Source organism: Bombina bombina, chromosome 3 (genome assembly GCF_027579735.1).
Source record: "Bombina bombina isolate aBomBom1 chromosome 3, aBomBom1.pri, whole genome shotgun sequence".
In the NCBI taxonomy this organism is placed as follows: domain Eukaryota; kingdom Metazoa; phylum Chordata; class Amphibia; order Anura; family Bombinatoridae; genus Bombina; species Bombina bombina.
The window spans coordinates 775,147,698-775,174,697 of NC_069501.1; the positions used below are offsets into that span (position 1 = coordinate 775,147,698).

General features: G+C 37.6%; 1 protein-coding gene across 2 annotated transcripts in view; it reads left to right on the forward strand.

Annotated features, from left to right (window-relative positions):
• Positions 1–17,301: 17,301 nt before the first annotated feature.
• The window catches only part of LOC128654017 (sodium/hydrogen exchanger 2), a 217,295-nt gene continuing 207,596 nt past the window's right edge, over positions 17,302–27,000 (forward strand). For both annotated transcript variants that reach the window (XM_053707660.1, XM_053707662.1), the window contains exons 1-2: positions 17,302–17,790; positions 25,338–25,801. In XM_053707660.1, the coding sequence (XP_053563635.1) occupies positions 17,538–17,790; positions 25,338–25,801 (717 nt within the window). In that variant the 5' untranslated portion in view covers positions 17,302–17,537. The remainder of the gene's footprint in view (positions 17,791–25,337; positions 25,802–27,000) is intronic.

Here is a 27,000-nt window from a genome sequence, read left to right on the forward strand (position 1 = left end):
TTTAATCGAGTGGCGGCGATGTGGGGGGACCTCGGTTTAGGGGTACATAGGTAGTTTATGGGTGTTAGTGTACTTTAGGGTACAGTAGTTAAGAGCTTTATGAACCGGCGTTAGCCCAGAAAGCTCTTAACTCCTGCTATTTTCCGGCGGCTGGAGTTTTGTCGTTAGAGCTCTAACGCTCACTTCAGAAACGACTCTAAATACCGGCGTTAGAAAGATCCCATTGAAAAGATAGGATACGCAATTGACGTAAGGGGATCTGCGGTATGGAAAAGTAGCGGCTGAAAAGTGAGCGTTAGACCCTTTAATCACTGACTCCAAATACCGGCGGTAGCCTAAAACCAGCGTTAGGAGCCTCTAACGCTGGTTTTCACGGCTACCGCCGAACTCTAAATCTAGGCCTAAGTGTTTCTAAAATCAATGCCTTTCCTGTAATCTATTATTCACAAGGATGCCATATGTCCTCTTTCATGCTGTTGTTTCTGTTGAGGCTCCGGGAGCCTCTTATAAAAAGGCCTAAGGATAAAGAAGTGTACTGGGTGTCTAATCTATGTTTTTTTAGATTTCACGGTTGCAACAAATTATCCCCGGGTTTCTAAAATCAATGCCTTTCCTGTAATCTATTATTCAAAAGGATGCCATATGTCCTCTTTCATGCTGTTGTTTCTGTTGAGGCTCCGGGAGCCTCTTATAAAAAGGCCTAAGGATAAAGAAGTGTACTGGGTGTCTAATCTATGTTTTTTTAGATTTCACGGTTGCAACAAATTATCCCCGGGTTTCTAAAATCAATGCCTTTCCTTTAATCTATTATTCAAAAGGATGCCATATGTCCTCTTTCATAATGTTTTTTCTGTTGAGGCTCCGGGACCCTCTTATAAAAAGGCCTAAGGATAAAGAAGTGTACTGGGTGTCCAATCAATGTTTTTTTCTATTTCCCGGGTCATATAAATGATCTCTGGGATTCTAAAATCAATGCCTTTCCTGTAATCAATTATTCAAAAGGATGACATATGTCCTCTTTCATGCTGTTGTTTCGGTTGAGGCTCTGGGACCCTCTTATTAAAAAGGCCTAAGGATAAATAAGTGTACTGGGTGTCTAATCAATGTTTTTTCTATTTCCCGGTTGCAACTAATGATCTCTGGGTTTCTAAAATCAATGCCTTTCCTGTAATCTATTATTCAAAAGGATTCCATATGTCCTTTATCATGATGTTTTTTCTGTTGAGGCTCCGGGAGCCTCTTATAAAAAGGCCTAAGGATAAATAAGTGTACTGGGTGTCCAATCAATGTTTTTTTCTATTTCCTGGGTCATATAAATGATCTCTGGGATTCTAAAATCAATGCCTTTCCTGTAATCTATTACTCAAAAGGATGACATATGTCCTCTTTCATGCTGTTGTTTCGGTTGAGGCTCCGGGACCCTCTTATTAAAAAGGCCTAAGGATAAATAAGTGTACTGGGTGTCTAATCAATGTTTTTTCCTATTTCCCGGTTGCAACTAATGATCTCTGGGTTTCTAAAATCAATGCCTTTCCTGTAATCTATTATTCAAAAGGATGCCATATGTCCTCTTTCATGCTGTTGTTTCTGTTGAGGCTCCGGGAGCCTCTTATAAAAAGGCCTAAGGATAAAGAAGTGTACTGGGTGTCTAATCTATGTTTTTTTAGATTTCACGGTTGCAACAAATTATCCCCGGGTTTCTAAAATCAATGCCTTTCCTTTAATCTATTATTCAAAAGGATGCCATATGTCCTCTTTCATAATGTTTTTTCTGTTGAGGCTCCGGGACCCTCTTATAAAAAGGCCTAAGGATAAAGAAGTGTACTGGGTGTCCAATCAATGTTTTTTTCTATTTCCCGGGTCATATAAATGATCTCTGGGATTCTAAAATCAATGCCTTTCCTGTAATCAATTATTCAAAAGGATGACATATGTCCTCTTTCATGCTGTTGTTTCGGTTGAGGCTCTGGGACCCTCTTATTAAAAAGGCCTAAGGATAAATAAGTGTACTGGGTGTCTAATCAATGTTTTTTCTATTTCCCGGTTGCAACTAATGATCTCTGGGTTTCTAAAATCAATGCCTTTCCTGTAATCTATTATTCAAAAGGATTCCATATGTCCTTTATCATGATGTTTTTTCTGTTGAGGCTCCGGGAGCCTCTTATAAAAAGGCCTAAGGATAAATAAGTGTACTGGGTGTCCAATCAATGTTTTTTTCTATTTCCTGGGTCATATAAATGATCTCTGGGATTCTAAAATCAATGCCTTTCCTGTAATCTATTACTCAAAAGGATGACATATGTCCTCTTTCATGCTGTTGTTTCGGTTGAGGCTCCGGGACCCTCTTATTAAAAAGGCCTAAGGATAAATAAGTGTACTGGGTGTCTAATCAATGTTTTTTCCTATTTCCCGGTTGCAACTAATGATCTCTGGGTTTCTAAAATCAATGCCTTTCCTGTAATCTATTATTCAAAAGGATGCCATATGTCCTCTTTCATAATGTTTTTTCTGTTGAGGCTCCGGGACCCTCTTATAAAAAGGCCTAAGGATAAAGAAGTGTACTGGGTGTCCAATCAATGTTTTTTTCTATTTCCCGGGTCATATAGATGATCTCTGGGATTCTAAAATCAATGCCTTAACTGTAATCAATTGTTCACAAGGATGCCATATGTCCTCTTTCATGCTGTTGTTTCTGTTGAGGCTCCGGGAGCCTCTTATAAAAAGGCCTAAGGATAAAGAAGTGTACTGGGTGTCCAATCAATGTTTTTTTTTATTTCACAGTTGCAAAAAAATTATCTATGGCTTTCTAAAATCTATGCCTTACCTGTCATCTATTGTTCAAAAGGATGCCATATGTCCTCTTTCCTGCTGTTGTTTTTCTTGGGGGTCCGGAACACTATTCTAAAAAGGCCGAAGGAGAACGACCTGTACTGTACTGGGTGTCCAATCCTGTTTTTGTTTTCAATTTCACGGTTCATAATAAATATCGCCGTGTAACTAAAATCAATGCCATACCTGTACTCTGTTGTTCCAAAGGATGGCATATGTGGTGTTTCATTCTGTTGTGGTTGTTGAGGGTCGTGGCCGTGGGACAGCGTATAAAACGGCTGAAGGAGAACAACCTGTACAGCCTTGCTCCTCTTTTTAGGCAGGCCAGCTCTTTGCATACATGCCCACAGACTCTGTAACGCATGCCTCTTTTAGGGAGAGGTGCAGCCATAATGCAGGGTCAGAACCTCTGCCTGCAACTGTTATACTCGATTTTGCAAAAGGAAGTAACCTTACCATGGTTCCCTGCACGCACGTATTGTTGTTATATTTTGGTGAGGGTAATCATGATGGCCATGTAGACCACCACCGAGAGTCCTGGAAGTAACAGGGATGAGATGAAAGTGCTAAGAATAGTACAACTTGAAACAACAGAGTTAGCCATGGGTGTTAGTGCAAGACCCCTTGGCTTTTTTTTGGCTTTGGGTGCGGCTAATCATGCAGGCCATATAGAGCTGCCACCATTCGGTGTTGTATCAGGTATTAAACTAATAAGAACAGTACTACCAAAATACAGCCAATGAAGGGCCTTATGAAGACTGAGCCAAGGTTGGATTGTAGTATTTGGTTAGGCTAATCATGATGGCCATGTAGACTACCACCGAGAGTCCTGGAAGAAACAGGGATGATGAGATGAAAGTGCTAAGAATAGTACTACTTGAAACAACCGAGTTAGCCATGGGTGTTAATCCAAGACCGCTTGGATTTATTTTTGTTTTGGGTGCGGCTAATCATGCAGGCCATATAGAGCTGCCACCATTCGGTGTTGTATCAGCTATTTAACTAATAAGAACAGAACTACAAAAATACAACCAATGAAGGGCCTTATGAAGACTGAGCCAAGGTTGGATTGTAGTATTTGGTTAGGCTAATCATGATGGCCATGTAGACCACCACCGAGAGTCCTGGAAGTAACAGGGATGATGAGATGAAAGTGCTAAGAATAGTACTACTTAAAACAAAAGAGTTAGCCATGGGTGTTAATCTAAGACCGCTTGGATTTATTTTTGTTTTGGGTGCGGCTAATCATGCAGGCCATATAGAGCTGCCATTTGGTGTTGTATCAGCTATAAAAATAATAAGAACTGTACTATCAAAATACAGCCAATGAAGGGCCTATGAAGACTGAGCAAAGGTTGGATTGTAGTATTTTGTTCGGCTAATCATGATGGCCATGTAGACCACCCGTAACAGGGATGAAAGTGCTAAGAATAGTACTAATTGAAACAACCGAGTTAGCCATGGGTGTTAGGCTAAGACCACTCGGCTTTTTTTTGGGTTTGGGTGCAGCTAATCATGAAGGCCAGATAGACCTGCCACCATTTGGTGTTGTAACAGGTATTAAACTGCAAAGAACAGTACTACTTAACACAACCTACTTACCATTGGTCCAGAGCATATGTTTGGTTATTATATTTTGTAAGGGTAATCATGCAGGCCATATAGACCTCCACCGATAGGGTGAGTATGAGTAACAGCTATTCAAATGCTAAGGACATTACTAATTAACACAACATAGTTACCATGGGTCGCAGACCAAGAGCAGATGTCTTATTATTATATTTTGTATGGGTAATCATCCAGGCCGTATAGACCTCACCAAATAGGGGGAGTTACAGAGATTAAAGTGCTAAGAATGGTAGTACTTAAAACACAACCTAGTTAAAATGGGTACCAGATCACATGTCTTATTATTATATTTTTTCAGGGTAATCAGGCAGGCCATATAGACCACCCCCGATAGGGGGGGTAACAGGGATTAAAGTGCTAAGAAAAGTAATAATTAACACAAGCTAGTTATCATGGGTCCAACACCGTGTGTCTTGATGTTATACTTTGTCAGGGTAATCATGCAGGCCATATAGACCTCCCTTGATAGGGGGAGTAACAGGGATTACAGTTATAAGAATAGTACTACTTAAACACAACCTAATTACCATGGGTCCAAGACCAGATGTTTTATTATTATACTTTGTCTGGCTAATCATGCAGGCCATATAGAGCTCCAACAAAAGGGGGGGTAAGAGGGATTCAAGTGATAAGAAAAGTTTTACTTAACACAACAAAATTACCATGGGTCCCAGACCGCGTGTCTTGTTGTTATACTTTGTCAGGGTAATCATAACCGCCATATAGACCTCCACCAATAGGGGGAGTTACAGGGCTGAAAGTGCGAAGAATAGTACTACTTAACACAACCTAGTTGGGTCCAAGAACGCATGTTTAATTATTAGACTTTATCAGGGTAATTATATATCTAACAAATCTATCTATTTCTCTTCTATCGATTCTATCTAACTATCAATCTATGTATATCTATCTATCCTATCTATCAATCTATCTTCTGTCCGTGATGTTTTGAGACAGCCACTTGTGTTTCTGACAAATTTGAAGTAGGAGGACAGAACAATCATCTTCTTCCATCTCCCGGTTCCACAAATGAAGGCCATATAGACCTCATCTGATAGGGGGAGTAACAGGTTGTAGTAAAATGTTAAGAATATTACTACTTAACACACCACGGGTCACAGACCACATGTCTTATTGTTATACTCTGTCAGGGATATTATATATATTTCAAATCCATTTATTTATATATCAAATCGATTGAACTATCAAACGTATCGATCAAATGTAGATTGCATCTATTGATCATTGTAATTCGTATCTATAAATGTATATTACATATTTTGGTTGATGTCATTCGTATCTATAAAATGTATATTGCATCTTTGATTCGATAACATTCGTATCTATCAAATGTATATTGCATCTATTGATCGATGTAATTCGTATCGATCGAATGTATATTGCATCTATTGAGCTATGTACAGTGTATCGATCATATGTATATTGCATCGATTGAGCTATGTTATCTATGTATCTATCTATCAAATCTATCTATCTTGTGGTTGTGCAAGTGGACTGTTTGCGGTTGATTGCGGTGCGTAACACTTGGAGTTTGCTCTGTCACTGTGATGCGGCCGTAACCCTTACACTACCTGATAGATACGACATCATAACTGATGTTTTAAAGCACGTTATTGCAAACAATTTGGGAATGTTAGTTGATTTAGGCCCATTATGGGTTAAAAGCAGACTCTGCATAAACTATGTAATTTTCCATGGGAGTTTTGCCAGGGATCCCCCTCCAGCATGCCACAGTCCAGGTTTTAGTACCCTTGAAACAACTTTTCCATCACTATTGTGGCCAGAAAGAGTCCTTGTAGGTTTTAAAGTTCGCCTGCCTATTGAATTCAATGGCGGTTCACGAACAATACCGGAAGTTCGAGTCCGCCGTTCGCGAACCGAAAATTTTAGGTTCGCAACATCACTAGTTGCCATGTGCATGGGTGGTGACGTCAGAGGGAACCAGGAACTTTGTGCTGAAGCAGGAAATTCCTGGTTAGTGAATCTGAGGCTATGAGGTGGAGGGCTTTGAGAACATATATATCAGCCCACAGACCAGTTACAAAGATAAAATACCTAATTTAAAAGAGGGAAGTTTGCCCTGTAAGATGCATGATATTGCTGCTAAAATGGCAACAACCTGTTGTGGTTCTTTTTATCTTTCCTTCTTTTTATGCTAGAAGGGGCAGTGATCCCTCATTTGAAAGGGCAGACTCACCTGCTACAGGATATTGCCACCATAAAACGCAGAAGGGTATGAGACCCCAGTGTGTAGAGAGGATCCCTCTCTTTTCATTGTTGGTTCTCATACCATTGTGATTAGTAGGTGATTGGCCTAAGATTTGTAATCACCTACCTGATGTATTTACTGCATGGGGGTAGTGGCATTAAAGAAGCCCCTTTCTCCTAAAGAGAGCATAATACATACACACAATCCCCCCCCCACCCCACACACACACACACACACATGCAAAAAGAGATTTTAAACACACAGTGGAGTCAATTTACCGAATGTCAGGTGGACATGATTCGCTATAGCGAACCATGTCCACCCGACATTGCTAAATGCCGATAGCATACACTGTCGGCATTTAACATTGCAATGCTGCCCCCTGCACATTCATGGCCAATCAGGGGCGTCAATAATCCTGATCGGATTAGGATGATTGCAGTCCGCCTAAAAGGTGGCAGACAAGTTAAGAAGCAGCGGTCTTACAACCACTGCTGCTTAACTGCCGTTTTTAGACAAATCCGGAAACTATGGGTAGATAACGCAGCACCCGCTGCTTATTAAATATGCCCCTATGTGTTTAGGTGGAAATAAGAGAGTTAAAAACAATATCAATAAAAGAGCTGTCTTATTGATATTGTTTTTTTACAATCCTGAAAAAGGCAGTTGTATCTGCAGCAGCCTGTAGAGCTTTTATAATACTTAATAAATGTTCTTGTTGTTTTTTTTTTTCTTCAAGTTGCATTATAACTTTTTGTTTAGATCCACTGTGGTTGTTTTTTTACAATCAATAAAGTCATTTAAAATACTTTCTCTGTGAGTATATTCCATTTAGCGTCTCCACCTGTATTCACAATGCTGCACTATTTGTGGAATTTTCTTTTGAAATAGATTCATGGGACAAAAACTTTCTGACTTTGAAGAAGACTTTATCCATACCTGGAGGGTGTTTGGCTCCACCATATTGGGGCATGCAGAAAAAGCTCCTACTGTCCTTGAAATGCTATGGTTGGCTGACGTACACAGTATCTGTCATAAAGGGGGTAAAGAACACCCATGTGCAAAAGAAGTGTATATTATTAACATCAGAAACACTGATAGCCCCAGGAAATAAATGCTTATTGTATGATTTTCAGAGTACATGATCTTGAAATGCAATGTGTCTGTGTGTTTTTAGTGGTGGAAATTGAAATTTAGGAGGAAAGAATAATTTCAGGAATGCTTTTTTAGTATGCAACCTAGATTTAAAAAGACATTGGCCTCTAGTTATCAAGCTCCGCTGCTCCATAACCTGTCCGCCTGCTCTGAGCAGGCGGACAGTCATCCCCGGAAATCAACCCGATCGAGTACGATCGGGTTGATTGACACCCCCTGCTGGCGGCCTATTGGCTTTGAGTCTGCAGGGGGCGGCGTTGCACCAGCAGCTCTTGTGAGCTGCTGGTGCAATGCTGAATACGGCGAGCTTATTGCTCGCCGTATTCAGCGAGGTCTGGTGGACCTGATCCGCACTGTCAGATCAGGTCCGCCAGACCTTAATAACTAGAAGCCATTATATCCTGTGAGATTGATACTTTAGCAGCTCATGTATAATTGTCCTTAACTAGCTGAGCAGAAATATTTATCAAGATTGCAGGAGGACACATTCTCAAGTAAAGAGCTTGTTCTCCTGCAATCATCTCAAAACAGCATCACATGGCAAAATGTACCATTGCACAAGGGCTCTCTTGTGTGATGCTGCCCTCTGATCTTACATGTCAGTCATTCTGAACAAGATTTATCTCGCAACCTCTGATGTGGAAGAGGCTAAAAAAGCAGTTTCTGCTTCTTAAATTCGTGGTTGCAGGCACCTCGAAAGCTGTGAATGCCGCTTGATAAATTGTCCCTTAACCAGAGGTAAGATAACATAATAGGCTTTTAAAGCTAGGAAAACCTAGGTTACATCACAGTGGCAATCCAAATACAAAAATGTTGAAGAGAACTGTTGTGCAAACTGTTTTAAACACCAATATTTATGTAATCTTATCAAAACAATATTTGTGTGACCATAAATGTCTGGGCATGCCGTGGTTAAAACACCAATATTTATTTAATCGTATCAAAACACTTCTTGTGTGACCTTAAATTCCCGGGCATGCAATGGTTAAAACACCAATATTCATTTAATCCAATCAAAACACTCCTTGTGTGACCGTAAATGTCCGGGCATGCAATGGTTAAAACACCAATATTCATTTAATCCAATCAAAACACTCTTTGTGTGACCATAAATGTCCAGGAATGATAGCGTACAAGTAACTACTTACCTCACTCCACATTATAGGCACAATTGAATTGATGCTACGCAGCACTACTTTCTTGTTTACTTGGTGTGTGGGGACATTTTTCTTTGATATTATAACATAGGGACACTCATTACTTTATACAGTCTAAACCTGTGGTTCTCAAAGTTAGAGGCGGACCTCTAGGGGGCACTAGAGCATATAAGGGGAGGCACGGGAGCAGTAAGACTTCACACGATCTATGGAAACCAGAACCAGCAGCTAACTTTGGCAAAACAATGATACAATGATACTTGCCACGTCGTTGTGAAATAAGGCAAATGGCGGGGAATGTAGGTGGTAGAAAGGCACTGAGGTGGAAAACGCTCAAAGACTGTGTTGCGTTTGTTGACTTGATCAGTAACTTGCATTTAACATAGGAGTAACAAAGTGCAAATTGAAATGTGAGTGAATCAGCAAAATCAGCTCTTAAAGTGAATGCAAATTTTGATGGTAAAGTGCCCGGTTTTTTAAAAATTTGATTAAAAACAGGGGCACTTTAATTCATCAAAATTTACATTTCACTCCTGTTGTGAAAAAACCTTACCTTTTAAACTTGACAGCAGCTCCAGCTTCCCCCGGTCGTCGCAAGCATGAAGGAGTGAAATGTAAATTTTGATGAATTAAAGTGCCCCTGTTTTTAATTGAATTTTTAAAAACCGGGCACTTTAGCATCAAAATTTACATTCACTTTAAGATTTGTGTGAGTGAAACCTAGATCAGATGTAAATTCCCCAAATTAAAACTATTATTTTTTCTCTTTAAATAAAATTGTAATATCTATTATGGGGGGGGCATTGTCTTGCAAGGCAGGGAAGGCCTACTGCCTTACGCCTAGATTTAGAGTTTTGCGGCCAAAGGGGTGCGTTAGCTACGCGTGCTTTTTTCTGGCCGCACCTTTTAAATACCGCTGGTATTTAGAGTTCACAGAATGGCTGGGTTTTCAGTGCGTTAGGCTCCAAAAAGGGAGCGTAGAGCATAATTTAATGCCACTGCAATTCTCGATACCAGCGGTGCTTACGGACGCGGCCAGCTTCAAAAACGTGCTTGTGCACGATATCCCCATAGAAAACAATGGGGCTGTTTGAGCTGAAAAAAAACCTAACACCTGCAAAAAAGCCGCGTTCAGCTCCTAACGCAGCCCCATTGTTTTCTATGGGGAAACACTTCCTACGTCTGCACCTAACACCCTAACATGTACCCCGAGTCTACACACCCCTAACCTTACACTTAATAACCCCTAATCTGCTGCCCCCGCTATCGCTGACCCCTGCATATTTTTTTTAACCCCTAATCTGCCGCTCCGTAAACCGCCGCTACTTACATTATCCCTATGTACCACTAATCTGCTGCCCCTAACACCGCCGACCCCTATATTATATTAATTAACCCCTAATCTGCCGCCCACAACGTCGCCTCCACCTGCCTACACTTATTAACCCCTAATCTGCCGACCGGACCGCGCCGCTATTATAATAAAGTTATTAACCCCTAATCCGCCTCACTCCCGCCTCAATAACCCTATAATAAATAGTATTAACCCCTAATCTGCCCTCCCTAACATCGCCGACACCTAACTTCAAACATTAACCCCTAATCTGCTGACTGGAGCTCACCGCTATTCTAATAAATGTATTAACCCCTAAAGCTAATTCTAACCCTAACCCTAACACCCCCCTAAATTAAATATAATTTTTATCTAACGAAATAAATTAACTATTATTAAATAACTTATTCCTATTTAAAGCTAAATACTTACCTGTAAAATAAACGCTAATATAGCTACAATATAAATTATAATTATATTGTAGCTATTTTAGGATTAATATTTATTTTACAGGCAACTTTGTAATTATATTAACCAGGTACAATAGCTATTAAATATTTAATAACTATTTAATAGTTACCTAGTTAAAATAATTACAAAATTACCTGTAAAATAAATCCTAACCTAAGTTACAATTAAACCTAACACTACACTACTACTGCCTGTAAAAAAAACACATACAATACCCCCCCCAGCTTTACAACCCACCACCCACATACCCCTAATCTAACCCAAACCCCCCTTAAATAAACCTAACACTAAGCCCCTGAAGATCTTCCTACCTTATCTTCACCATACCAGGTTCACCGATCCATCCTCGGAAGTCTTGATCCAAGCCTCGGAAGTGTTGATCCAAGCCCAAGCGGGGGGCTGAAGAGTGACGTCCATCCTCGGGCTGAAGTCTGGATCCAAGCGGCGGTTGAAGAACTCCATCATCGGGCTGAAGTCGGAAGTCCATCATCGGGATGAAGTCTTCTATCAAGCCGCATCTTTAATCTTCTTTCTTCTGGAGCGGAGCCATCTTCTTTCCAACCGACGCGGATCCAACCTCTTCAACCGACGCCTACTCGCCGAATGACGGTTCCTTTAAATGACGTCATCCAAGATGGCGTCCCTCAAATTCCGATTGGCTGATAGGATTCTATCAGCCAATCGGAATTAAGGTAGGAAAATTCTGATTGGCTGATGGAATCAGCCAATCAGAATCAAGTTCAATCCGATTGGCTGATCCAATCAGCCAATCAGATTGAGCTCGCATTCTATTGGCTGATCAGAACAGCGATCTGCGGTATGGAAAAGTCGCGGCTGGAAAGTGAGCGTTAGACCCTTTAATGACTGACTCGAAATACCGGCGATAGCCCAAAACCAGCGTTAGGAGCCTCTAACGCTGGTTTTGACGGCTACCACCCAACTCTAAATCTAGGCCTAAGACTTTGAAAACCTCTGTTCTAAATCATTAAACTTATTTCTTCAATATGTAAACAACTAATATAAAATATAATTAAGCTATTGTTAGGCTAATCTGCTTTTCATTTATCAAAATATCTAGCATTTTTTTTTTTTGGTGTTTAAAATCCATTTACGCTTTTGCAAAAATGAATTCAATATGATTCCCTCTTGTATTTGTTTTAATTGATCTTTATGTATCTGGGGTTTTTTTTGTACCCAGGGATATGAAATTTGCTAACACTTACCAAATAAAAATATTTCATATTGTGCTCAAAATGTTCTGTTACATAATTAGATCTAGTGTGATATAAATCCACCCAGCCACCCTCCATCTTTAAATGGATGGTTAACACCTTGAGATTTTAATTTGATTTAAAAATGTTTAGACTTGTTTGATATGTTGACTTTCTCCCTCCTGACACATGGTTGCTAAAGGTTGAAATATCAACCTTAGATTTTTTATTTGTTGACTGTCTGCATAACATTTAAAGGCTTAGCTTAGCTCAAACTTTTTGGAGTGTAAGAGAAACAAGAAAGAAAGAGTAAAAAAGAGAGAGAGAACAAAAAAAAAGAGATAGAAAGAAACAGAGAAAGAGTGAGAGAGAACAAAATAGAGAGACAGAACAAAAGAGAGAGAACCAAAGAGAGGGAGTGAAAGAGAGATAGAGAATGAAAGAGAGAGAATGAAAGTGAGAGAAAACAAAAGAGAGTGAGAGAGAGGAGGGACGGGGGGAAAGAGGGAGATAGAGAAAGAGGGAGAGATAATAAAAGAGAGAGAAAGAGGAGGAAGAGGGAAAATAGAATGAAATTAAATTAAAGTAAATTAAATTTTTAATTAAATTGCGGTACAGTGCAAATGTACCACAGTGTGTCTCGCTAAAGGGTTTTCCATACTTGCTTTTAAGTATATGAAGGGGTACCTTGCATTCAATCTTCAGGGTGGGGTGGGCGATCACATGAAGGGGAGGCTCCACGTCGGTTAGCGCCATCACCGATCCTGCTCTGCTCCGCACCGCATCAGCTCCGCGACTCCTGGATGAAGATTGAAGATTGCTCCGCGACACCGGGATGAAAATAAATTGAAGATGGAGCCGCCTGGAAGAAGACCTTCACCGTCTGACTTAAGGAATGGTGAGTACCTATTTTGGGGTTAGTGTTAGGTTTTTTTTTTTTGGGTGTTTTATTTTTTATTTTAAATGAGACCTTTATTTGTTTTTTAATGGGCACTAAAGAGCTGATTGCCCATACAAAGCCGCTTTAGAGGCAATGGGTAGCTTAATTTTTTTTTATAGTTAGGTCTTTTTTATTTTGGTGTTGAATGGGTGAGGGGGTTATACTGTTAGGGGTAATTTGTTTTTTTTAAGTAAAAGAGCTATTAAACTTAGAGCAATGTCTTTTAAGGGCTTTTGGTAGTTTAGTGTTAGATTAGGGGGTGTTTTTATTTTGGGGTGGCTTTTTTGTTTTATAGGGGTATAAGATTGAGTTTTTTAGTAATTTAGGTTTTATTTTTGGTATATATTTTTTTTTAAAATAGTAATGTTAGGTTTATTTATAGTTTAAGCTAATATTAATAATAATAATAATAACTAGTATTTATATAGCGCCTTTCTCCCAGTGGGACTCAAAGCCCTTTTTCAGCGTTTGCTCTCGGAATTAACCAAATCTGCAGCTGAATATTAATAGTTGTTATTATCTAATGTTTTATTTATTTCACAGGTAAGTTGTCATTTATTTTAAGGTAGTTATATTGTAACTTTAATTTAAAGTTAGGGGGGTGTTTAGGTTGAGGGGCTAATTGTTATATTTAGTTTGTTTTGCGATGTGGGGGGCTGGGGGTTTAGGGGTTAATAAGTTTATTTAATTAGTAGCGATGTGGGGGGTCGGTGGTTTAGGGGTTAATAGTTTAATTTAGTTTGTTGCGAAGTGGGGGGCGGCGGTTTAGGGTTTAATAGGTTTATTTAAGGAGTCGTGATGTGGGGGTTAGCAGGTATAGTGGTTAATAGGTTTATTTAGTGTTGGCGATGCGGGGGGCTGTGGATTAGGGGTTAATACTTTAATGTAGGTAGACGCAATGTGGGTATGCAGCGGATTAGGGGTTAATAGGTTTATTATAGTATTTGCCATGCCAGGGGGTGGCAGTTTAGGGGTTAATAGGTAGTTTATGGATGTTAGTGTACTTTGTAACATTTTTGTTATGAGTTTTGTGAAACATTTTTGTTTTGCAAAATCCATAACTACTGGTCTTTGATTGCGGAATGGATCATTGTGGTATAGGCCATAATGCTTGCAGAATAGCCGTAGCGCACAACTTGTAATACGGGTGAGCTGACCATTTCACACTCAAAGGCCATTTTTTCAATGGGGAATGGATCCTTGCGGTATAGGCTAAAACGCTAGCAGAATAGCCGTACCGCGAGACTTGTAATAAGGGTAAGCTGACTATTCTGCAAGAAAAGGCCAATTTTTCCCTCATTGCCTCTTACAATTGTCTCTTTTTTAATATGCATGTGAATTTATATGAGGGTATTAAGTATTTTAAGTATTTTGTCAAAACCTTACCACCTTTTTATTTGTGAGAAAAAACTGTGAAAACTGTAGGGCGGAAATATTTAGAGAATCACGCTGGTATTTGAGAGAAACACACCCATGGAACACCCATGTTTAGCCCATTTTAGGAAAAAAACAATAATTATGCATTGCATTTTGTACTTATAAGTACAATTTTTAAAGTGTTTTTTGCACATCCAATGTACCTAAATTATGATTTATTCTGTGCATATTTAATATATTTTATTCCTGTGTAGTTTGCATACAAATTTTAAATTTTTGATAAAAAACTATTTTTGATGCATCTTAACAACACAATTTTTTCTGTGTATTTTGTGTGAATGGTTAAATTATTTGTTTTGTATGATTTTACATTATGATTTTAATTGTGCACTTTGTAATGTATGCATCTCCTGCCCATACAAAAAAATGCAGTATATGCCCCTTAGCGTGAGAGTAAAAAGTTGCTTTATATAATTTCACCAGGGAAATAAAAGTACTGATGAGCATTCTTAAATAATTGTGTCAGCCCAGAGACCTTTAGATAATTGGCCCCAAATGGATTTTCAAGTCTAATCTGACAAAGTTTGGATCATTGGGCTCTCAGAGAAGAAATCCATTAGAACCTGCAATAATACATATTTTACAGTACCCAACAGAGCAGACTTAAATTAATCAAATTTGTAGCTATATTTTCTTTGGAGAAACTAAAGGTTTTATAAAGATATAAACTATCTAATCCTAAACATTGTTTAAAGGAACAGTCTAGTCAAAATTAAACTTTCATGATTCAGATAACTTTCCAATTTACTTTTATCATCAAATTTGCTTTGTTTTCTCCATATTCTTAGCTGAAAACTAAATCTAGGTAGGCTCATATGCTAATTTCTAAGACCTTGAAGGCCGCCTCTTATCTGAAATAAATTTGACAGTTTTTTTCAGCTAGAGGGTGTTAGTTCACCTGTGCCATATAGATAACATTGTGCTCACACCCGTGGAGTTACTTATCAGAGAGCACTGATTAGCTAAAATGCAAGTCTTTCAAAAGAACTGAATTAAAGGGACACTAAACCACAACTTTTTCTTTCATGATTCAGATAGAGAATACAATTTTAAACAACATTCCAATTTACTTCTATTATCTAATTTGCTTCATTATTTATATATCCTTTGTTGAAGAAATAGCAATGCACATGGGTGAGCCAATCACACAAAGCATCTATGTTCAGCCACCAATCAGAAGCTACTGAGCAAATTAGATAATAGAAGTAAATTAGAAAGTTGTTTAAAATTGCATGTTCTTTCTAAATCATCAAAGAAAAAATTTGGGTTTCATGTTCCTTTAAGGGGACAATCTGCAGAGGCTTAGATACTAGGTAATTACAGAGGTAAAAAGTATATTAATATAACCATGTTGGTTATGCAAAACTGGGGAATTGGTAATAAAGGGATTATCTGTCTTTTTAAACAACAAACATTCTAGAGTAGACTAGACAGTCCCTTTAAAGGGAGAGTTCACCCAAAAACTTTCTCCCCTTTAAATTATTCCTAATGATCCTTTTTACCTGCTAGAGTGTATTAAATTGGTTGCAAGTAGCTCCTTTACTTCTATTTCAGCATTTGAAATAGCTGATTTAGCTTGTGGTTTCCCAGCCTATACTGAAAGTTTTGATACTGGAGTATATGCTATTGACAAGCCTAAGTAAACACAGTCAGCAGAAGAGATTACACCCTCAGTGGGGAGCATGATAGTTAAAGGGACATGCCACCCACATTTTTTCTTTTATGATTTAGAAAGAGAATGCAATTTTAAATATCTTTCTAATTTACTTATATTATCTAATTTGTTTTATTCTCTTGATATTCTTTGATGAAAAGCATATCTAGATATGCTCACTAGCTGCTGATTGGTTGCTGCACATAGAAGCATCGTGTGATTGGCTCACCATGTGCATTGCTTTTTCTTCAACTAAGGATATTTAAAAATTGAAGCAAAATAAATAATGGAAGTAAATTGTAATGTTTAAATTTCTTTTCTCTATCTGAATCATGAAAGAAAGATTTTGGGTTTAGTGGCCCTTTAATTAATAAAATGATAATTTTCCATTGTTCTCTGTAAGTATTGAGCTTTGGTTTTCTAGACAAATATAAGATAAGGAAGCAAGTCTGTGTACATAAAAGTGATAACATAATGAGATCTGATATTACCTGAAGCTCAACCCACTGTAATAGGCTGTATTTTAAAGCACAAAACCAGCTACTTCATATACACAAATGAACCTGAAAATGCAATTTCTCAAATATTTTATACTCTGCAGGTAGTATAATCAGTCATGTAAAATACATTAATGGAAAAACAATTTTACAGTGTACTGTCCCTTTAAGTATGTAGAAAATAAAGCCTAAATTACATTATTACATGCATGCATTGTTACCTTTGTTTGGATTTATAGGCTACCAAAAATCTGTAGCATTTTGCATAGCACTGTGTTGTGTGACAGCCCCCCTTTGGAACCCAAGTGGTAAGAGAAGTCAGCACCTCAACACTCCCTAGCTTTAGTTCAATAAAGACTTTGAACATTAATCTATATTTTACTTAAAAAGTGTATTTTTCATTAAAAGACATCCTCATCTGCTCCAGCCAAACCACAAAGATCGTGTGAATCACCTCACCCCCTTCTAGGTGAATTTGCATACAGTTTGCACTGATTCAAAGAAATATGTGTATTTAATACATTCTTGAAATGTAATCAACAATTCTATCAGATTGATAAAAAAATGGAAATAAAATATCCTACTAATGTGTGTTTTTCTAGCATAGAATAACAATATTTATCTCACTTTAATAAGTTTCCTTTTAATATTTTAAATCAATATAGGAGTAATCTGAGAGAATAAGGAAAGTGAAGCAGGGAGGAGCCTGTGAGCCGAATGGCTAAAGGGAGGGGTGAGCAGGAGGTTGTAGTCTAAGTCTGTCACTGTGCACCTGCCAAACAGTGCCACTGCCAAAGAGTTTGAGACGAAAGGGAACCGAGGCAGCAAGGCAAAGGTCTCTCTCTGACTGTGCTGGTGTTACTGGGTCCTCTGTCCTGGCTCATAGCAGCAACGCGTCGCTCTGTCACCGTTCCACCTGACTACCGAGCAGGAGGCTGTCTGGAGCTGTCACTCTTCACATGGCTGTTTGAGGTGATCACACTACAAGTATATCATGACCTTTTCTGCTTTGCCCAATGCCGCTGTGTACCCACTGCTCTCTTGCCTTGTTACCTGGGGACTATTCACACCCCTGGCTCTAGCCAGCTCCTCACCTGTTAGCTCTAGTACTGACTTATGCACAACCCCACAAAATAGAGTCACCCCTGTGGAATCAAGACTGCCAGTGTTCACCTTGGATTATCCTCACGTGAAGTACCCGTTTGAGATCACATTATGGATTTTACTTGCTTCCCTGGCCAAAATAGGTGAGTAAAGCTTTATATCAGTGAAATAAGATGTTCATACAATGTACATGTACATAATTGCAGCACATTACATGCCACTAACTGTGAAGCATAGTTCAGAGGTACTTTTATATATGAATGTGAGTTTGTCTTCAGTTTTTGACTTCTTGACAAGCAATAAGACAGCAGTGGTTATTGGCAGGAGAATGTCCAGATGGACTACTGGAGATAAAAAGTATTAAAATCATCGGCATTTAAATATTTAATATCAGTCATTAACCACAATATTGCATTCATCTGTAAAAATGTAATGTGACATAAAGTCTGTGACTTGTGTTGTTTATAAGAGCACACCTTTAAATCTTGACATGGTTTAGCAGAGCAATGACATTTTACAGACTTACTGGGATCTGTCCTGTGACTTGGTTCTTAATTTGACTTTTAGAACAACACTTCAGATTGTGTTAAAATTTGCACACCCTTATTTTTAACTATAGCTGCTAAATTATGCCTCATTATTTACTTTGCACTAGAAGTAAACTGCAGTTTAGAGTTTAGCTAGGGAACCAGCAGCAATTTTCCATTTAATCTATTTTTTGTTTGTGATCATTATAAGTAAATAGTGTATTTTATAATTTAAATATTTGTATATTTGAAACCACATTTTATTCATCAGTATATTGCAAAATAGTAATTTATTAATAACATTTTACTATAATATAGGTGTGAATTATATTTATGTTTTAATTCAGAAATTAAATATATATTGACCAATCTGAGGCTGTAAATTATTATACACAACAGAATAAGCAAATTATAAATACATTTGTGTAAATGTATAAATTAGAGGGAGTTCTCTATTATTTATTGGCACATGACTTAAACTTAATAATTAATGCACAATAATATCACAAAGCATTATAAATAAAAAAAAATAAAAATCATAATTGCTTTCATTTGGCATTTCAGTTAAGTAACAGCAAACCAAAACATTAGATACAATGTTCATTTGCAGAATCTGGTACATTATGGCCAAACATAAACCCGCATGACTTTAAAAAGGCCACAATGTTTGTGTATAAAATTAAACTTTATTTTTTGCAGCACAGGAGATATTGGTGCAAATACCCTCCCACCCACTGCAACGCTAATTCTAAATGACATTGCCTATTGCCAGTGTGCATTATGCATCTTCCAGTGTTGCCTAACCTATGACTCAGGGGCCTTTTGGACCCTCCAGTGCATTGTATTCTGACCCCACATCTTCAACTCGGACTGTCCCACTCCCCATTGCAACACAAACATACTTTATCATCTCTGCCACTGGCTTATTCCTGATTTCCCTGTGTTCTGCATCTGTATATGTACATTTTTGGTGTGCAGTATTTATTTGATAAATAACTGCTTATTTATTGTTCATATGAAAGTGTATATATACGGTATATATATACTCTTTTTTTTTTATTCAGATTCCAAGAAAATAGTTTGTGGTCCTTCAATTAAAAAAAAATAATATATAAATGAAAAAAAAAAAAACTTTCAGTATGGCCACAACCCTAATATTTGTATCTGAATTTATTTAAAATCTCTTTATTAGAACATGACCTGGTTAACTGTAACCCAATTCCACAGGGGAATGCTCTTTTAAAACGAAGAAGACAGTTCATTATGTAGATGTAGTAACAAAAACGCGGAGAACATTCTATGGTTATTTGTTACTGGCTGCATTTGTGTTTGAGAAGGATACAAAGCTATTGATACTGCAGTATGCATAATAATGTTCAACTTTCTTGTTTGTTGAAAATGTTTCTTAAACTCCAGTACAAAACTTTGCTCTTAGAAATGGTACTTTTTCAAACGTTGAATCACTTTATGATCAAAAGTGAAATGCACAGATTGATCAGATTGTGATTTCTGTTTTAAACCGAAAAAAAAAAATCCTAACAGGCCATAATAGTAAAAAAAATACATTCTCTAATTCGCACAACTTAGATGTGGAACTATCACTAGCCATTTGGTACCAGCAGTGCTCTGCCGGTCCCAAGCGGTATTTCTACTGTGTGTTTAACCCCTTTGCTGGGCTTAAACACACAGTGGTGCGTTTAATGCTCTAACAAATTACAGCATGAAATATTTAGATTTTTGTGGCCCTTTAATTAACTTACAGAACTTGCGTTTTTCTGCAGTGCCTTTGTAATAGTGTAACTTCCTAATTCTTTCAGTTTGCTTTTAAGCTAGTGCAAGATGTTATAAGTGACTGGTTAAATCTGTTATAAATCTGAGTTAATCATCACCTCTTTATGACTGTGAAATAATACGTTCTAAAAGGATGAATGTTATCAGTAGCAATTATGTATGCCAAGATCATAAAGAACTGTCAAGGAATATTTATAGTTAACTACTGTAAACCATATCGTTACTTTTTTTTACTTAATGACTAAATACCTGAAATATATACATGAAGGGGCAGATTTATCACCGTGCGGACAGACAAGGTTCACATGTAATGAACCTGTCCGCCTGAGATTGCAAATTGTGGGTGCATTTGATCCCCATATTTATTATTTCACAAGTAGATGCACCCTAAAAAACAATTGGGGCTTATCCATCGCCCCAGTTGGATCAGTCCAGGGTTTCATGCACCAGCTCTAAGTTGACTAAAAGGGTTTAGGAGGCAATGGTTTAATCAGCTGATTTATAATTATCAGTTGCAGGCGCAATGAGCGTATCTGTGACTGATAGACAGGGGCAGTCGCCTTTTATAAATCTCCTCCAAAATAGTTAAATGGGCACTAAAGTCAAAATGAAATGTTCATGATTCAGATAGAGCATGCTCTTTTAAGAGACTTTACAATTTACTTCCATTATCAAATTGTGCACATTCATTTTTATACAAACACCTTTTGAGGCAACAGCTCATACTGAGCATGTGCAAGAGTCCATAAGTATATTAGTCTGTTATTGGCTACTGGTTGTAAAATGATTCACAGGCTTACAAATGTAAGTACTTTTTTATATTTGTCAGAAAAAAATCTACTGCTCATTTCAAATTTAGAGTAAGTGATGTTGCATTGTATTTTATTATGTATTTGTTGGTTATGCAATTTTACTGTATTTAATGGCATTTTAAGGGTATATTGAAGTGCCTTAATTAAAAAAGATCCAGTAAAAAAGGAAAGTATGTCAGTAATAACTTTATTTATTGCATGCAGCAAGTGAAACATTGCAGATATAGCATAATGGAGGCCACTCAGACTAGTGATTGCAGGGATATGGAGTTCCTGTGATCGCATGCCTGTCAGTAATCAGGGGTTCCTACATTGCATGAGATACATGCTGCAATCATTATGTATCTCATGCTGTTGCTGGATTCCTGCATGTGAGGCTATCCAGCAACAGTACAGTAACAGTCAAATATGACTGGTACTGTGTATACAATCACTGTAACAACTGGTCACAGTGATTGCATACTTAAAGGATACAGTAGATTTACATAATCAACAAATGCATGATAAAAACAATGCAATAGCACTTCAAATGAGCAATAGATTTTTTTTCTGTTCAAAGTTATGTCTATTTTCACTGCTCCTGTATCATGTGACAGCCATCTGGCAATCACAAATGCATATACGTATATTCTGTGAATTCTTGCACATGCTCAGTAGGAAGTGGTGATTTAAAAAGTGTAAATATAAAAAGACACGTTTGTGCACGTTTAGTTCATGGAAGAAAATTGGAAAGTTGTTTAAAATTGCATACTCTGGGGTAAATTTATTATTGTGCAGACGGACATGATACGATCGCAAACAAAGTGTGTAGACGCGGTATAGCTGCGTCCGGAACCGGAACCGGTAAGTGCTGTGAATTCCTCCAATAACAGGAGCTGGCAGAGTGCCGTAGCCTGCGATCTGATCCAAGACCGCGCAGTACTACACAAACTAGGAAGGCAGGGTGGCAGGCACTACTATAACAAACAGGCACAAGATAAAATATAAAAAGAAAAATACTTTAATGAAAAATTAATATATAAAATACATGATAGGCATGACACTAAGACAAGGGAGGGAAGAAAAACAGAGGCCTGACGCGTCCCTTGTCTTAGTGTCATGCCTATCATGTATTTTATATATTAATTTTTCATTAAAGTATTTTTCTTTTTATATTTGATCTTGCGCCTGTTTGTTATAGTAGGCCTGCCACCCTGCCTTCCTAGGACATGATACAATGTAGCAATCGGCCATTAGCAGGTGGTGTCAATCAACCCAATCATATTCGACAGGGCTGATTGCTGTCCGCAACCTCAGAGGTGGCGGACGTGTTAAGGAGCAGCGGTCTTTGGGCCGCTGCTTCTTAACTTCCGCTTCAGGCAGAACTGAAGCGGAGTGGGTCGGAAGCAGCATTGACTGCTTCATAAATCGACCCCTCTATCTGAATCATGAAAGTTTAAATTTGACTTGATTTTCTCTTTAAAATCGAGCCTAGATACTGGCACGCTGCAGTACAGTGCATGCTGGTTTCAGGTTTACTGGACAATGACTGTATGTCTCAGGTGTGAGATAGTCCAGTGATGCCCAAAAAAGTACCCCATGTTCATGTGATCACTGTGACATAGGTCAGTGGTATAGTAACAGTGCAGTTATGGTATTTTGTGGTGGAGGAGATACGTTTGTTTGTGCTGAGGGTTCAAATGAGTGGTAGTCATCAAGAGGGTAAACGTCATGGAGAGGATAATTTCCTTTTCTTCATGTGCATTGAGTTGTATGCACTAAAACCAACTGTTTGATAGCTGTTACAACTGCTTTTAGGCCCTGTATTTGAAGAAGGGCCAGGAGCAGTAATGCATGTTAATGCGCATTATAGCAACATTTATAAGATACTGATGCTATTATTATGTAGGTCTGTGCATTTGACAGCTTTATTAGCTGCCAAATGCAGAATAAGACGGCCTCTTTCAGCCTTCTGCTCTTTTCTGATCCAGATTTCTTCTTGTGAAAGTGCAAAACACGATTTGGATTTGCTTAGATCTTAGTGTATTTTACTTTCACAAGAAGAAATCCGGCTCCAAAAAGAGCCGAAGGGTGAGAGCGGCCGTCTTCTTCTGCATTTGACAGCTAACAAAGCTGCTAAAGGCACATAGCTATTATTATGATATATTATGCTATATCATGACAGCTCCTAAAAAAGTAATAGCACTTGCTTTTATAGGGGAGCTGCTGTACTGGCTGAGCCCCTCAATGACTGACTGCTGATGTCAGTAGCAGGTTGCATAAAATATTGCCCTTACAGACTCAATATCAGTCATACATCTGTTTTTTTATAAACATATAAATGGCTTTGTATTGAAATACTATTCACTGGCATTTACGCTAGATGTTGTAAGATGCAGGTGCTCATTCATTATGCATGAATGGCACCCAACAATCAAAATTACATTAGAAGCCACTTGAATATAGACAATAGAATCTAGTCAATTGCAAGCCTGTTCCAGGAGATTTTTTTAATGTAAACTAATGACTTAATTTTAATTTTTTTGCAGTTCTTTATTTTAATTAAGACTCCTTCCAGTTGGTGAGGCGCACATCTAATTTGTTTGATTTACTCTGAATGAATGAATATAATTGTTTGTCTTGCCCAAGAGCTAGTTTCTGTTTGGCAGCAAGATACCGAAATGTACTTGTATTATTGCTCAGATCCAAAAATATATACCTGCTTTTCTACTAGTACAGAATTGCTGTTTAATGGGGAATTTTGGCAAAATAAAATCAAATAACTAACACATAACATATTCAATACATAGATAAGAAAAATGGAGGGCCAGATTAAAATATTTGGCATATCACATTGTAAGTACCAATAGTCCAAAGAACACCATAGTCCAAGTCATTTAAAGCACTAAAATTAGAAATTTATTAGAAAACACACACAGGGTAACATTGTTATAAAAACAACAGCATACACTGGAAGGTCTTACGCGTTTCAGCCGCAAGCCTTATTCATAGACACATTGTAACCCCAGAGCCTTAAGTTGGACAAGCCTTCTCTAGCTGTAACATTTCTGTTTGAGGGTTGAGTTCAAGTATAAAAATATCTAGCAATTTAACATGGCAATAAATAGCATTTATTATAAATCACAGTAATGAGATCACATAAGATACTATGAAGTCTGTAATTGACAATGCGTACATTACATTCCCAAAGTCAGTTATGTAGAACACATATGTCCCATTGTGCAGAATTAGGGTCATAAAATGCTCAAAATAAATCTCTTGAAAATTATGTTTAGGTAACAGGAAAGTAATTACACAACAACTATAGATACAGTAATAAATACAAATGTTGGGGGTATTGTACAGCAGTTCTACGGAGTAGACATTCATATGACTGTAAAGAAGGCATTTTACATTCCAGACAAGGTTAAAGGGACAGTCAACACCAGAATTTTAGTTGTTTAAAAAGATAGATATTCCCTTTATTACACATCCCCAGTTTTGCATAACCAACAGTTATAATAATACATGTTTTACCTCTGTAATTACCTTGTATCTAAGCCTCAGCAAACTGCCCCCTTATTTCAGATCTTTTGACAGACTTGCATTTTAGCCAATCAGTGCTCACTCCTAGGTAACTTCCCATGTGTCAGCTCAATGTTATCTATATGAAACACATGAACAAATGCCCTCTAGTGGTGAAAACCTGTCAAAATGCATTCAGATTAGAGGCAGTCTTCAAGGTCTAAGAAATTAGCATATGAACCTCCTAGGTTTAGCTTTCAACTAAGAATACCAAGAGAACAAAGCAAAATTGGTGATAAAAGTACATTGGAAAGTTGTTTAAAATGACATGCCCTATCTGAATCATGAAAGTTTATTTTGGACTTGACTGTCCCTTTAAAGGGACATTAAACACTTTGAGATGGTAATATAAAATGATAAAATTGTATATATATAAAACATCTCTACAATGTACTTTCATTATTTTTTGTCCCCTTTTACTGTGATTCCATTCAGAAATTGTGAGCTTTTCAGTTCCTGTTAGAAATGGAAGCGCAGAACACTGTTATATTCCACACAGCCATTGGCTGCAGACTCTAGTGACCTATTTATAACTGTCCCTAATTGGCCACAGCAGAGAAGGTAACCTAAGTTACAACATGGCAGCTCCCATTGTTTTATAGACACTAAAACCTTACACTTATTTTGTCAATATTTAAACAGCTAATGAAACCTTAAAAATCCATCTGCATGTTATTCTCAAACTAATCTTTTCTTTGAATGCATCATTCTATCTAGCTTTTGTTAAGTGTTTAATGCCCCTTTAATTAATTCCCATAAATTTATCTTGCACTCCAGGGGTTCTATCAATACCTTTAATATCCATAGAAATGATCTATACCTGAGGAGTCTGATGTATACCTTATGAGCACTTCAAATAAAAAAAAATCATAAAGCTTTTAGTGTTGCATTCAGCGTAGCAGTGATGTTCATATTCAGATGAGTTAGATATAATATAATTAGATTTTCATTTCATATATATGTGACAATTTTACTGCTGTATATTTTTTCATGCAGGTTTTCATTTGTACCACAAACTGCCAACTATTGTGCCAGAAAGCTGCCTTCTCATCCTTGTTGGATTAGTGCTTGGAGGAATTATATATGGTGTCAAAGAATCATCTCCTATTGTTATGAAGAGTGATGCTTTCTTCTTGTACTTGTTGCCTCCAATTGTGCTCGATGCAGGCTATTTCCTGCCTACAAGGCCCTTTTTTGACAATATTGGAACCATATTTTGGTATGCTGTCGTTGGCACTCTGTGGAATGCTATGGGTATTGGAATCTCTCTCTTTGGAATCTGTCAGATTGAAGCATTTGGCCTGTTGGACATTTCATTGCTTCAGTGTCTGCTTTTTGGCAGTTTGATTTCGGCTGTGGATCCGGTTGCTGTTCTCGCTGTTTTTGAAAATATCCATGTCAATGAGCAACTTTACATTCTTGTGTTTGGAGAGTCTCTTTTGAATGATGCAGTGACAGTGGTGAGTATAAATAACTTTCACTAGATATCCATTTGTGTATAGGTACAATGTTGCAGATGCAAATAAACATAAATGTAGCTAAACATATTTTATTTTACTATTAATAAAAAGGACACATGTTCTGCAGTAGAATTGTCTAATTTACAATCTGGAGGCCAAAATGAAAACCACACTGAATAACAGGACATGATATAAGTGATATTTATTTTGAGTGCAAAGTTTTTAACCTACATCAGGGCCGGACTGGGAATAAAAAGCAGCCCTGAAAAATATGAAGACCAGCCCTATTTTCTATTGAGTTGGTAGAATGCACACGCCCCATTTTTCTCAATGGGGATTACTGGGATAATCCTTCCCACAATATTTTTTCAGAATTAAATTATATTACTTTGTATTTAAAAAATGTGCCAGATTGTTGATATATAGTTACCCTATATCCCAATTGCATTGATTAATCTCCCCTAGAAATTGTAGCTTTTCAGCACCAGCTGCTGCTGCCCACCGGGCAATCTCCTGGCATCCTGGTAGGCCAATCCGGCCTTGACCAACATTAATCTAATCCATTAAAGTTGTTCAATTTGGATTTGGACACACAACATACTTCACTTATTCAACATGTGGATTCCACTTGGAATATTAAATATATATATATATATAATTTAATTTCCATGTACAGTGGAAGTATTTGGAACTGTGTTTGTCATATTCGTATACACATACTGAATGTGCATGCTTCTGAGCATACATAGGTACGCTCTCATGGAAAGGCGTTGTTTCCAAAAAGAATACAAAGAGAATATGTATATTTGTTAAAAAAAATAAACTGTGAATAAGAAAATAAAAACACTCTGTATGTATCATAATATCCTAATTCTAATTTTTATGTCCCTAGTATTTAAGTTAAAGAGCCATTATAGTGTTAAAATGACATCCTCTAATCTGTAAAATCATGTAATTTTTAATTTTAATGCAAAGGCATTACTCACATAGTCACAAAGCACTGCTGGTCCCAATAGGAAACTATTTCTGATCCAAACAGCAGCGCAAGTCACACAGCTTCTGCTTGGGACCAGCAGTGTTCTGCGGGTCATGAGTGGGTCTTTAACTATGTAATTAAAGGGATAGAAAAGTCAAAATTAAACTTGCATGATTCAGATAGAGCATGTATATTAAACTCACTTTTATTTTCTAATGCACTT